This window comes from Zosterops lateralis, assembly GCF_965231275.1.
Source record: "Zosterops lateralis genome assembly, chromosome: 19".
In the NCBI taxonomy this organism is placed as follows: Eukaryota; Metazoa; Chordata; class Aves; order Passeriformes; family Zosteropidae; genus Zosterops; species Zosterops lateralis.
The window spans coordinates 2,015,773-2,029,675 of record NC_139779.1 but is presented as its reverse complement, the minus strand read 5'-3'; the positions used below and the strand labels follow the sequence as shown (position 1 = coordinate 2,029,675).

General features: G+C 40.5%; 1 protein-coding gene across 5 annotated transcripts in view; it reads left to right on the top strand.

Moving 5' to 3' along the window:
* USP32 (ubiquitin specific peptidase 32) overlaps positions 1-13,693 on the top strand; it is a 64,957-nt gene extending 51,264 nt beyond the window's left edge. For all 5 annotated transcript variants that reach the window (XM_083875098.1, XM_083875097.1, XM_083875096.1 and 2 more), the window contains 17 exons: positions 190-271; positions 765-839; positions 1,306-1,444; positions 1,746-1,851; positions 2,231-2,404; positions 2,862-3,036; positions 3,661-3,812; positions 4,400-4,511; positions 5,070-5,281; positions 6,004-6,188; positions 6,535-6,621; positions 7,538-7,658; positions 8,329-8,520; positions 9,078-9,369; positions 9,796-10,199; positions 10,517-10,609; positions 11,257-13,693. In XM_083875098.1, coding sequence (XP_083731224.1) covers positions 190-271; positions 765-839; positions 1,306-1,444; positions 1,746-1,851; positions 2,231-2,404; positions 2,862-3,036; positions 3,661-3,812; positions 4,400-4,511; positions 5,070-5,281; positions 6,004-6,188; positions 6,535-6,621; positions 7,538-7,658; positions 8,329-8,520; positions 9,078-9,369; positions 9,796-10,199; positions 10,517-10,609; positions 11,257-11,430 — 2,775 coding nt within the window. In that variant the 3' untranslated portion in view covers positions 11,431-13,693. The remainder of the gene's footprint in view (positions 1-189; positions 272-764; positions 840-1,305; positions 1,445-1,745; positions 1,852-2,230; positions 2,405-2,861; positions 3,037-3,660; positions 3,813-4,399; positions 4,512-5,069; positions 5,282-6,003; positions 6,189-6,534; positions 6,622-7,537; positions 7,659-8,328; positions 8,521-9,077; positions 9,370-9,795; positions 10,200-10,516; positions 10,610-11,256) is intronic.
* Positions 13,694-13,903: the final 210 nt, after the last annotated feature.

The window sequence follows — 13,903 nt, the reverse complement described above, 5'->3', positions numbered from 1 at the left end:
TTGTGTTTTATTCCTTCCCTGAATTGTGTATTAATGTGTATTAACAACACAGGCACAGTGGCCATAAATATCTTTACAGTTAAAGGCTTTTGCTGTTTGTTTTTCAGAGTTTTTTGTGCTTTTGTTTCCATTTGAGGTGCATGTTGTACACTCTAATTCTGTGGCGTGTTTTCTTTTTTTCTCCTGCAGAACTATCTCACTTTGCTGGATGATGAAGATCACAGACTGGAATACCTTAAAATCCAAGATGAGCAGCATTTAGTAATAGAAGGTATTAAAAGTATAATTGATTGTACCTCTAAAAATAAGAGGTTTACAGAGGGAACCTATGGGGAGGTGATGGCAAAGCTAATTTAGGAAAATTTACATGTATTTTGTCCCTATTTTGAAATACATTTGGATCTTTTATTGGTTTGCAACAACACAAAATAATGGAGGTGGCTCATGAACTGATTTGTTCAGACCTGGTGGATCTTTATTGAGAATTAGAATAAGCACTGAAAAATTTGCTCTTCAACAGCAAAAGCAATCCCAGGGCTGCTTCCTAAAAATGTTCCTGGTGTGGTTGGAGGGATGCCAGGGTTAGAATGAGCTCCAATAATGATTAGAAACATTGAAATGGAAACTAGCAAAACTAATAGCTAGAATTAAAGCACATTTCTAATCCCAAATATTAGAAAATTTTAATTAAACCTCTTCAGCTGTGTAAGCTCTCTGGAGTAAGTAACAGTTTTTTAAAAAGCCCTTTTCATGTCTTTTTCTAGTTCGAAACAAAGACATGAGCTGGCCAGAAGAAATGTCTTTTATAGCAAACAGCAGTAAAATAGACAGACACAAAGGTGAGTCTTTCACAGAGTTGCTGGATTAGGATGAGAAAAATCCAAGAAAACACTTGAAATGTTGAAACAATTCTTTTAAACACAAATCCTGTTAACATTGGGTGAGGTCTTTTATGCTGCTTTGCTTGGCTTTTATATCAACTTAAATGCTGGAAATGTGGGAGGGTGGGATTTATTTGTTTATTACCTTGGATTTTGTTAAAGCAAGGAATAATTAAGATTTTAACAAATGAACCCAGAATTTTCAGAGCCATAATTACATTCTGTATGGGTTGCACTGCTCTCTGTGGTGGATCAGATCAACAAAACACCTCAATTTCTGTGAAGCAGAGTTGAGAGAGCAGATATTTTAAACTGTAGTGTGTAATGTCATAATTTGGGAGCAGGTTCAATTAAATTGAGAAGATTCTGCTACAACATCCTGAATTTCCTCCTCTGCTGAAATAATGTTGTTTTTTTTGCTCAGTTCCTACTGAGAAAGGTGCTACAGGCCTGAGCAATCTGGGGAACACTTGCTTCATGAACTCCAGCATCCAATGTGTGAGCAACACCCAGCCCCTGACACGTTATTTCATCTCAGGGAGGCACCTCTACGAGCTCAACAGGTAATTCCTGGGGGACAGCACTGCCAGTTTGGGCTGCTGGAACATTCCTGCAGGGCTCTCTGCTCTTGCAGAAGCTGAAATTCAGTGTAAAGGAGTGATTTAAATTCAGCGTTAGCAGCTCTGCAGCAGATATTACATTAGAGGTGTGGAAATACAACTTCTTGTTTCTTGGGAGCAGGAAAAAACAACTTCTTGTTTCTTGGGAGCAGGAAAAAACAACTTCTTGTTTCTTGTTCATCTCCAGGTTTGAGCTGTGGTTAGATGTTAATTAATCTGGTGTTAATTCCTTTGTGATTTGTAGGACAAATCCCATAGGAATGAAAGGACACATGGCCAAGTGCTATGGGGATTTGGTGCAGGAGCTGTGGAGTGGCACCCAGAAGAACATTGCCCCACTAAAGCTGAGGGTGAGTTAAAACAAGGAGCTTAGAAAAGCAGAAAATCACTTTTTTTCCCTGGATTGGAGCAGTTTGGAGATGCAGAGTCTTCCCTAGAAGGAGCCAGTGTTTATCAGAGCTGGTGGAATTTGTGTTTATAAGGAGCTCTGTGATCTGATGCAGATTGTGCTCTAAGAAGTGCTTTTATAGCCCTTTTTAGGTACAAAAGATGATGAATTTCCCTGTAAATGAGCTTTTGTTCTGAAAGCAAAGGGCCTCCCTTCAACTCTTGGCAACAATTAAATTTGTCTTCATTGACACTACCTGTCTCACCTACAATATTCTGATTTATTTTTACATTTTTTTTTACACGATACTAAAGCAACTTCTGCCGGTTTTCATTTTACAGTGGACAATAGCAAAATATGCTCCAAGGTTTAATGGCTTTCAACAGCAAGACTCCCAGGAGCTTCTGGCTTTTCTTCTGGATGGACTTCATGAGGATTTGAACAGAGTTCATGACAAGCCATATGTGGAACTGAAGGACAGTGATGGTCGGCCAGACTGGGAGGTGGCAGCAGAGGTGGAGCTTCAAATCTTTGCCTTTTGTTTTTTTTTTTGGGTGTTTTTTCTTTTCCTTACTTTCCTCCTAAGCTGAGGAATTGTTGATGAGGCTGCCTGTGGCAACACTTTTGTGATTTACAGAGATAATTTCAGCGTTGAGCTGGAAATTAATTTTAATTGTAGTGGTAAAATTATGAAGATGATGATACTTCACAATAATTTTGAACAACTCGAAGTTAGAGAGTATCAAAATATTTCAAGGTGCTTGATGATCCTCTCAGAAATATTTTAAATGGTGTCATAACTTGATTATTGTGTTGAGAACTTTACTTGAGCTGTAAGTAAATAATTCCTATTTATTAGAAATTAGGAAATAATTTGACTCCCATAGGCCAAAGGAAACTTTGGAGACCAATGAAGTAGCTTCCAGTTTTTAACTTTATATTTTATTTTTTTTTTTTTCTGCTTCATTTCAGGCCTGGGAAAACCATCTGAGAAGAAACAGATCCATTGTTGTAGATTTATTTCACGGGCAGCTGAAGTCACAAGTGAAATGTAAAACTTGTGGGCATATAAGTGTTAGGTTTGACCCTTTTAATTTTTTATCCTTGCCTTTGCCAATGGACAGCTACATGCACCTAGAAATTACAGGTGAGTGCTGGGAATGTGTCATTCCTAAAATAAAATCTGTATAAATGGAACAGCTGTAAAACATCGAATTTTGTGTTACTACTTATTAATAATAATATAACAATTTTAATGTAATAGAGGGCAAGAATTGTCATTGGAACACAGTTAAATCAAGATAAAACATTTAGAAACAGAAAAGGATGGCCCATTTTTAGTCCTGATTGAAGGATTTAATATAAAATCTTTTTAAAATGAAAATTTTTGAGAACTTTCCTTCTGATCCTTCTCTTGTGGAGGTTGTCCTAAATCTGCCCAGAGGAAAAACAGGGGCTGGGGGACAAACACAATCTGGGTCATGAACTGTGCTCTGAAGGAGCTTTGGATTTTTGGAAAAGAGGCAAAAGGAAAGATGGTAAAAAAGTAAAATAAATTTTGAAACCATTTTCTACTGCCTGTGCAGCAAGAGACATTCTGACATTGTGACATCAATGCCTGCAGACCTTAAAAATTGACGGGGAGAATAAAATAAATCATCCATTCAAGTTGGGGAAAAAATATTTTCCAATAAGGAGAGAGCTGTAATGTATTATTGTCATTAAAACTGGCCTGGCTTGCTGAGCAGGGTGTTTCTGTTCCCCTTTACAGTAATTAAATTAGATGGAACCACTCCTGTTCGATACGGGCTGAGATTGAACATGGATGAGAAGTACACAGGCTTGAAAAAACAGCTCAGTGAACTCTGTGGCCTCAAACCAGAGCAGATTCTGCTTGCAGAGGTGCACAGCTCCAATATAAAGGTAAAAAGAAAAAAAAAAATTAATTATTGCTGCATCATGCTTTGGGTGCTTTTGTTACTTCATTATTTTTAACATTTAAACTTTGCTTACAAAAGCTGTGAAATAATTTAACTAAAAGTATGATAGAAAAAATCAGCTTAGTTATCTCTCTATAGGAACTTTTACTTCATTCTTAAACAGCGTTTTGGCTTAGCTGTAAATAGATTAAAATAGCTTGATAATGATAACATTAGGAAAATAATGATATTTTTAGGAAAAAAAAATCATCTTGAGGTAATAAATCTCAAGTTAAGGTGCTGTGATGAATTTAAACACTATCAATACATCAGGACAATAAGTAATGACTGGCTTAGGGTGTGTATGGATATTTCCAGATGGATTTTTTTGCTGTAGATTAAAAATGCATGAAATGAGATGCTCTTGATAACTCCTGCAGAGGGTTTGGGTTCCTTTATTCTTCTGGAAGGGTGTAAGGAGGCAGATGGAAGGGGAGGGACTGATAAAAGCAGTTTGCAGAAGAACAGAAGACGTTTTGGTCCCAGCTCAAGGTGCCCCAGTGCCTGAGCAGCTTTCCCTCTCTCCTGAAGAACTTCCCCCAGGACAACCAGAAGGTCCGGCTGTCGGTCAGCGGCTTCCTGTGCGCCTTCGAGATCCCCATCCCAGGCTCCCCCACGTCAGCAGCCAGCCCTGTGCAGACAGGTGAGGGAAAACTCTGCTTCTCCTGCTTGTTCACACAATCACAGTGTCACAGAGTGTGCGGGTTGGAAGAGGTTTTCAAGATCATCGAGTCCAACCCAGCCCTGACACCTCAGCTAGATCGTGGCATTGAGTGCCACATCCAGTCTCTTTTTAAACACACCCAGGGATGGTGACTCCACCACCTCCCCTGGCAGAGTGGGGATAAAAAATAAAATATACTGGATTAAATATTCCAGTATTGAATCACTCTTTCAGTGAAAAATGTCTTCCTAATATCCAACCTATATTTCCCTTGACGCAGCTTAAGACTGTCCTCTTGTTCTGTCAGTGCTGCCTGGAGAAAGAGACCAACCCTCAGCTGTCTATAACCACTCTTCAGAAAGTTATAGGGTGGTTTAAACTGTGAGTGACAGTGGTGACAAGCTCAGGACTAAACTTTATCACTAAGCCAGGATTAAGGGAAGGACAAGCGCAGATTGCGCCACACAGAACGAAAATGATAAAACCCCTGAGATGAGCTGTGATAACATGATTGATAATTTAATTATCTGCCTGCAGAGACCTCAACTGGACCATCAGCCAACGGAACCCCCAACATCCTGATGAACGGGGACGTTTCCAAGCCCAGCCTCATTCCCAACGGGATGCCCAACACGGTGGTGCCGTGCGGGACGGAGCGCAGCCCGCCCAGCTGGACCCTCAACGGCCACGTGCCCTCGCTATGTGACAGCCCCTGCACTGGATACATCATTGCAGTGCACAGGAAGATGGTCAGTGGCCTTGGAAAAGCATTTTTATAAAGCAAAAATATTTTTTTCACATCCACAGGATAATTATACACGTTTGTGTTTGACGTGCTCAGATAACGTCACCGTAATATCACAAAATAACGACATTTGTGGAGATTTGCCAATAAACATTTTTCAAATCAGTGATCAAAATTTACAAAATCTACCACAGGAAGATGGTCAGTGGCCTTGCACACTTGGAAAGGCATTTTTATAAAGCAAAGGTTTTTTTTTTCATGTTCATATTTGTGTTTGACGTGCTCAGATAACATCTCCATAATATCACAAAATAATGACATTTGTGGAGATTTGCCAATAAACATTTTTCAAATCAGTGATCAAAATTTACAAAATCTACCACAGGAAGATGGTCAGTGGCCTTGCACACTTAGAAAGGCATTTTTATAAAGCAAAAATATTTTTTTCACGTCCACAGGATAATTATACACGTTTGTGTTTGACGTGCTCAGATAACGTCACCATAATATCATAAAATAACAACATTTGTGGAGATTTGCCAATAAACATTTTTCAAATCAGCGATCAAAATTTACAATATTTAATATAGAAATTAGTGTAGTTTTAATACAATTATTGATTAATTTTAATTGCCAAGGCCTGAAATAAGTCACAATCCAGATGATTATTGTACTGTGAGTTAATGCACCTTCTTCCCATCTGACTCCTCCCTTTGCTCCCCACAGATGAGGACAGAGCTGTATTTCCTCTCATCTCAGAAGAATCGGCCCAGTCTCTTTGGGATGCCACTGATTGTCCCCTGCACAGTTCACACAAGGAAAAGGGACCTCTATGATGCTGTGTGGATCCAGGTTTCCAGGCTGGCCAGCCCCCTCCCTCCTCAGGAAGCCAGTAACCATGCCCAGGACTGGTGAGTTGGGCACCTCAGACTTAGAATACAGTCCCCTTACACTTGCTTGCAAGATTTAAAATTGTATTCATTTGATTTCTCAGAATAATGGCAGTCATTAAAATTAAATTCATTTTTAGTACAGTTAAATGTAGCTGCACTTAAATGTTGGCTTCGTTCTTATCCAGTGATTTGATAATTATTTATATCTGATGAATTTAAGCCATGGAAAGGCAGCTTTTAATAGTAAATTGTAACCAAAATTATCGTTTTGGAGGGTTTTCTTTAAGTAATCATAACAAGCCCAGTGAAGGGAGGTAATTGCAGTGAGTGCTGCTGTTTGATGTTGTGTTCTCCTCTATTTCAGTGATGACAGCATGGGGTATCAGTACCCCTTCACCCTCAGGGTAGTTCAGAAGGATGGAAATTCTTGTGCTTGGTGTCCGTGGTACAGGTAAATTGTCATTTTTTTCCATTTACAGCAGGGAATCACTCCAGCAGAAAGGTAATTTATGGTAATGGGTCTGTGGTACATTTCAGACTTCAGAGGTAATATCAAACAATAAGAATCTGGAATGTAATTTCACCAGAATTCTCTCCAGGCAGACTTGCACTGCAGCACAGCTTTTATGACTTGCAGAGCTGAAAAGTTCTGCTGCCACAGAAACTTTAAATTAGGAGACAGAAATGAGATTATCTAAAAACTATTAACCCTTCACAATATTCTGTGTCTGTGCAGCCTCGAATATCCACAGACTTGCATGGTTTGGGGGATTGACACAAACCCAAATTTTTAGATGTAATTCATCCTCCCCTATGAGTTCCTTGCCATTTGAAGGGTAAGATCTAAAATGGGCAATAAGAAATTTACCCTGGAAGGATGTTGGGAATTTTCTATATACAGAGACTTGCTAATGAAAGGAATGTTGGAAGGAATTCAGGCCATAAACTAATTTTTTAAAAAGTGTTTTGTAGCTCTTAGGATTAGTTATGGTGAAAATAACTTGTGGAGACAGAGCAGTGGAGTTTTTGGGGTCGTAGCTGGGTTTGGTCAGCACTGGGTCATGATGGAATGGAAGGGAACTTAAAGATCATCCCATTCCAGCCTCTTCCATGGGCAGGGACATTTCCACTGCATCATGGGCAGGCAGATGGTGGAGCTCTCCCAGCTGCTTCCATCTCTCACTCTGGTAAAGTTTTGCACTAAAAACACAAATAACTCTGAATGTTGCTGCATAAAAATATCTCACACTGAAGGCAAAGCCTGGAGCTCGGAGGGTGCAGATGACACAAACCAAGGAGCAGAACTGAATTAATGCAGAGGTGATTGGACACTTCAGTGACCACATCCAACCTTTATTTTGTTGCAGGTTCTGCCGTGGCTGTAAGATTGAGTGCACAGAGGACAGGGCCTGTGTGGGCAATGCCTACATTGCCGTGGACTGGGACCCCACGGCGCTGCACCTGCGCTACCAGACCTCACAGGAACGGGTAAAACACCAACACACCCCCTTGGCTCTCTGTTAGCACCTCTGAAACACCTCCCACTGCAGCCTCTTTGCTTTATTTGGTGCTGCTTCTGTCCATTTTGTGTTAAACCAAAGACAGCAATCATGGGGTAATATATTGTGGATAAATCGATGTCTCAATGTTAGATCCCTTCTGTGGTCTAATGGTGTGGAAGGGAAGCTTTTAAAGAACCACAGCAGTGCATTTGCTCTCTGTTGTGAATTGCTTTTAAGCTAGTCAAGATATATAATAATATATTACATAATACATTACAAAAGATCTTAATTTGATACATTTTCTCTAACTATAAACATGTGAGTAAACCTATTTCCTCATTAAGGCAACAAAACCCATCTGAAGGTAAACCTGTAGCTGGGTTAATCTGGAATAACTTCCAATTTATGAGTTTTGTCCATAAAGTTGTGCTTTATGGATAATTTATGAGCAGAACCCAAGTATAAGAACAGCGAATTACTTTTATCTGCCTCTTCATAACTGAAATAAAATCCCTGCTAGAACTTACCACATCTCGTTTTTATCTTTAATTCTGAACAAGCCAGTGCAGATATTTCTGTGATCCTGTGAGGAGAGCCCTCCTGAGCAGTGTGTGTGTTACATTTCCAAGTCAGAGACAGTTTTCTCTCCCTTCCAGATCGTGGAGGAACATGAGAGTGTTGAGCAAAGCCGGCGAGCCCAGGCTGAGCCCATCAACCTGGACAGTTGTCTGAGAGCCTTCACCAGCGAGGAGGAGCTGGGGGAGGATGAGATGTACTACTGCTCCAAGTGCAAGACACACTGTCTGGCCACCAAAAAACTGGACCTTTGGAGACTTCCCCCTATTTTGGTAGGATTTTGTGTCATTTTCCTCCTCAGCAGCAAAACCCAAAGTATGTTGTTCCCAGAATTTTTCAAGTTGCCTTGCTCTGAATAAAATAATTTGCTTTGCTCACACTCTCAGGTGGGGCACTGACTAAATAATAATAATGATAAATATTAAACTGACTGAGTTTGCAGGCAAATAAAGCAAACATCAAATCCTTTTGAATGTTTTTAGCTGCTGCCTTGCAGGAAATGGTGGTGGTTTGTGCTCAGCTCATGCTCAGATGGTGACACCATCTCCTCTCTGGTTATGGAACACCTGCAGTTCTTATTTTTCTTATTCAAAACAGATAGTGCTGATCACTGAATTGAAGCAACCTTTGCCATCATTTCCACAAGAAAATATTAGTTTCATATTTTACCAGCTCGACCCAAAATCCAGATTGTGACACAGAGCATTATTTTTACTAGCTTAGAATAAAATGTGTATGTTTTGGGAAAATCTCTCTTTAAACAGTGAAATTATTCACTGGGATGTCATTGCCCCTATTTAATAATTTTCTCTCCTGTGTTTCCCCTTAGATCATTCACCTGAAAAGATTTCAGTTCGTTAACGGCCGCTGGATAAAATCCCAGAAAATCGTTAAATTTCCCCGAGAAAATTTTGACCCAAGTGCCTTTTTGGTACAAAGGGATCCAAGTCATTTCCAAAGGAAGCAGCTCACCCTGCAGGTTGAGAGCCTTCCTGAGGCACGGGCTGGCCAAGGGGACAGCAGGAAAACAGATGTGCAGGTGACTGGCACAGCTGGAGAAGGGGACACGCTGAACAGGAGCCCATCCTCCCTAAACACTACTGTCCTCAATAATGTCAAAGGTAGGGAATGACTGGGGGAAATTCCACTCAGTGCTGGTGTTTGGAGGGGAAAAATGTTGTTACGTACAAAATTTTAATGTTTGGGAGGTTTTTTGGTCAAAGCACTACACTTGGAAATGTTTCTTAGTGAAGATTTTATGTAAAAAATGAAAGAAAATTTAAGAAGTTGCTCAGTGACAACAGATATTGGTACTTGTGTAAGTGGGCTGGAATTTAAGGGATGTGCTCCTGCATAAAAGAATTAAATTTCAGGTTTTAGGTGTATGGATGTGTGTGCACAAAGATGGGTTTTATTTCTATATATTACTCACGAGCTGCAGTGAAACAGTGGGGTTTAATGTTTGCTTATTTAAATAAACAACTTCAAAAAGAAATCTAGACTGTGTTTGTACTCAATCTTAGTAATCTCTGTGCTTTCTGTCTTAGCATCTCCATCCTTGGGGAGGAAGAGTGGAACCAGCTGCCCTTCAAGTAAAAACAGCAGCCCCAACAGCAGCCCAAGGACTTTGGGGAGAGGCAAAGGGCGCCTGCGGCTGCCCCAGCTGGGGAAAAACAAACTGTCCAGCAGCAAGGAGAACCTGGCTGCAAACAGGGAGAACGGTGCTGAGCACGAGCAGGGGGATGCTCTGACTAAAGGGCAGGCTTTGGGGGGCAGCCAGGGCGAGCTGTACCCCGGGCAGGACAGCGAGGGGGCTCTGGCCAACGGGTACCTGTGGGAGCAGAGCTCACTCAGCAACGGGCAGGGCGAGAACCACAGCGAGGACGACACGGCCGACGACCAAAGAGATGACGTCTGGGTCAACCCCATCTACAACCTTTATGCAATCTCGGTAGGTGGCTGCTCTTCTGCCAGAACTGCCTCCTTGGGACACTGATTTCAACCCAGATTTCAGTTTCTATTTCAACCCGAATGTCTTTGGTGGGGTCGTGCCAGCACAGGGATGTGTAGGGAAGGAGAGCAAAAGTCAGCGCGGTAAATTCGCCCTAAAACTGGGTGTGAGTTAAGTTAAATTAAGTCTCTGCTGATTTGTTCTGCTTGTGTGTTGAGTTAGCTCCTTGTTGTGATGGCTCCCTCACAGGTAATGGACTTGGGAGTCATTCACTGCATGTTTGATCCAGGATTTCTTTTCTTCTTCACTTTCCTCAGTGCCATTCAGGAATTATGGGAGGGGGTCATTACGTCACTTATGCCAAAAACCCGAACAACAAGTGGTACTGCTACAATGACAGCAGCTGCAAGGTAAAGCACTTCCTTCTCCTCATTATTTCACATCATTATTATAATTATTTCAAATAATTTTTTGCTTTGGTTACCCAGAGTTAAAGAAAGTTAGAACGGGAAATTGTAGCTAAAGAAATTTTAGAATCACAGAATGGTTTGGGTTGGAAAGAACCATAAAGTTCATCTCATTCCACCCCTCTGCCATGGGCAGGGACACCTTCCACTAAATGAAACATTTGTGGAGAGCTGCTGGTTGAAATCAGGAGCATCTCCAAAGCTGCAGCAGATAAATATTAAAATTATTAACTGAGGTTTTTCCCAAGGTAACATCTGTTCATCAGCTGCTCCCACAGTTAAGGGAAGATGCAAAGATGGCAAATTGACTAAGAATGGAAAGCCAGGAATACATTTCCATGATGGCAGCAGTTTGTATTCAGTTGGTGAATAACTCATCTCTGACAGTTTTAAGCATTTGAATTCATCACTGTAAAATTGTCAGAGTTCCCAAGTAATTCACAGAGCGAGATAACAAAGAAGGGAGACAGAACACGGGATTCCTTGTGTTCCACCCAGTTAAAAATACCCTTTTTAGGGCAGTGTAGGGTGTGTTTGAAACGCAACAGTTTATCCCACGGGCTTTTCCCCGGGTGTTTTCCCCGTGTCAGGAATTGCACCCGGACGAGATCGACACGGACTCTGCCTACATTCTGTTCTACGAGCAGCAGGGGGTGGACTATGCCCAGTTCCTGCCCAAGATCGATGGCAAGAAGATGGCAGACACGAGCAGCATGGACGAGGACTTTGAATCTGACTACAAGAAATACTGTGTGCTGCAGTGAGTGAGCCCGAGCTGCTGCCACAGGCTGAGGGAGGAACCCCGGGATGTGCCCTTGGGGGGAAGGCCTGGCTGAGACAGAGAACAGCTCCTGGTTGTCTGTTGTCCCCCCCTGTGAGCTGAAAGCACAAAAAGAGCCCCCTGGTTAAGCAGTTAATATCCAGTAGTATCTGTTTTTGTTGTTTTCTCACTACATGCTCGAAAACGTTTCTGATGTTGGACATCTGAGACTGCCACTGGCCTTTAAATCCAATGGTTTTGAGCAAAGCCGACTTAGGACCAAATAAGAGCTAAATTAAAACATCCAAATAAGAGCTAAACAGAGTAGTGTAGAGTTTACCAACTGTCCTAACACCCCCCCCGAGGCTCTCGTTAGGTTTAAGGTTAACGGGGAAAAACAATTTGTAGTGTTGTCTTTGGACAACATGATATTGCTACCTCCTTTTTCCTGCAGTTTTATTGCATTGTATTGGCAAAACAGGGAAGGTAAGAGAAGGAAAAGTGCACAAATGGAAACAGATTACTGTCGTGGGGAAGAGAAGTTTCCAGTTTTGCCACCACTAATGTGTGTCAGTTGCTTTTTTTCTTGTGTGTTGGGAGCACAACCAAATCATCATTTGAGGAAGAGATTTAATTTCTACACTTGAATGGTTTATTATATTTGTGGTTTTTTTTCTCCACGTGTTGGCTGTGCAGATCAACATGTTTCAGGAATGGCTTTTCTGCCTGAAGAGTGCTGGCTCAAACTTTTTTTGAGCTGCCTCAAGAAGAAACTTCAGGTTGGAGAGAGTAGTTGTGATTACACTCACGGTGTCTTAAAAAAAAAAAAAAAAAGTGCACATTGCACAAAAAAAACGTTCCCAGCTTTTGGAAGGAGAGATGCTTGAGCTTATTGTTTTCATGACTGGTGTTGCTTTTTGAAATTTTTGCACTTTGGAAACTGCATCTGATTCGATTGAAACCCGCAGTTTGTTTGGTTTTTTCTGTTGTTGTTGTTGTAAGGGCTCTGGAGTGAATGGCTGTGAATCTCCACTGTGTATTTCAAAGGAAGAAAAGCTGTGGCTGTCGTAGCATTCATGGATGGAGGGGTTTTTCTTATTGATTTCCTAACTCAGTTTCTTGTTTTCAAAATTTGGTTGCCTTTTCAAATGATCTTTGTGTCCGTTTGTTTGTTTGTTTGTTACACCAGGTTATGCAAATACTTGCAATTAAAGCAGACTTGCTTTCCATGCCCTTGCAACATGCTCTGATAATTCAAGGGGCTTCTTGCATGAAGGGAAGTGTGACTGAGAATTAGTAGAGACTGGAAAATAAAAAGAAAGTTTTGTGGTTTTTTTTTTTGAGCAGGTATTTCTTGAAACATTTTCAGTGTTAAATTTTTTGCATATCTGAATGAAGATAAAAGTTTTTCACTCTTTTTTGGCCTTTTGTTCTTCAGCTGAGCTTCAGCAGCTTATTAATTTTTGTCACACATCATCTTCCCAGTTCTCTGGATTTTTATACCTTCACTAACAGAACTGTTACTGACGTGGTTCTCTGCTGTTAATTCATTTTGGGGTGTTTGACAAGAATGCCAAACCTTCAGTGAGTTTTATCATTTCCAGGAGGATCTGGGGTTTATCCATTTTAAGAAATGGTATCAGCTGGTCTGGCTGTCTGTGCTCAGGCAGAGCCCTCCCAGCCTTTGGAGGTTGTGCCTCTTTGGGGACAGCAAATCTGTTCCAAAAATGAGTCTTGTCTTACCTTGTCAGGTGTTGCTCCTTATCCTCTATGGTCTTTTATCTTTGAAGTGGTCTGAACATTGAGCCTAAAGAAAAGCAAACATGACTTGTGAATTTCTAGGTTAGAAGCTTTTTCAACACTCACTTGTCTACTCCTCCCTCCGCAAACTCCATGAAAAGTGAAAGGTTTTCAACTGATTTACTTTAAAAAATGTTTTATTTAAGCAGGTAGCACAATCTACTAATGTTATTTGATCTTCTGTGTTTGTTACATTGGTTGTAATTAATTTTTTTTAAATTAAATTAATTCAAGAATTAGTAGTAAATTTATTAAGTTAACTATTAACTACATTCACTTTGTAAATTATTGTATAAAACTTATTGACAATGCACTGACTTTAGAAAGATGTTAATGTACATAAATGCCTTGTAAATAAAATAGTGTTGATGTACTGGAATATGAGCTGTATTAAAACAAAGGTATTGGTAATTGTATATGGAGTGAACCTGTTTATCTGTAACTATATTATTCAAACAAATTAAATACTGTGGATGCAGATGAAGTGTCACTTCTTGTCAGATAATTTTTAATAACTGTTTTCCTGCTTTGAAGTGTCTGTGCTGCTTCCATGAAGCTCAAAATGCCTTTTATCAATCCAAAAGCTGAAGCACGGGCTCGAATCCAGCAATTCTTTGCAGCTTCTTCATTGTTTACAAAAGGTAAGTTGGGTATTTTGTTGATGCTAATAACTCTTA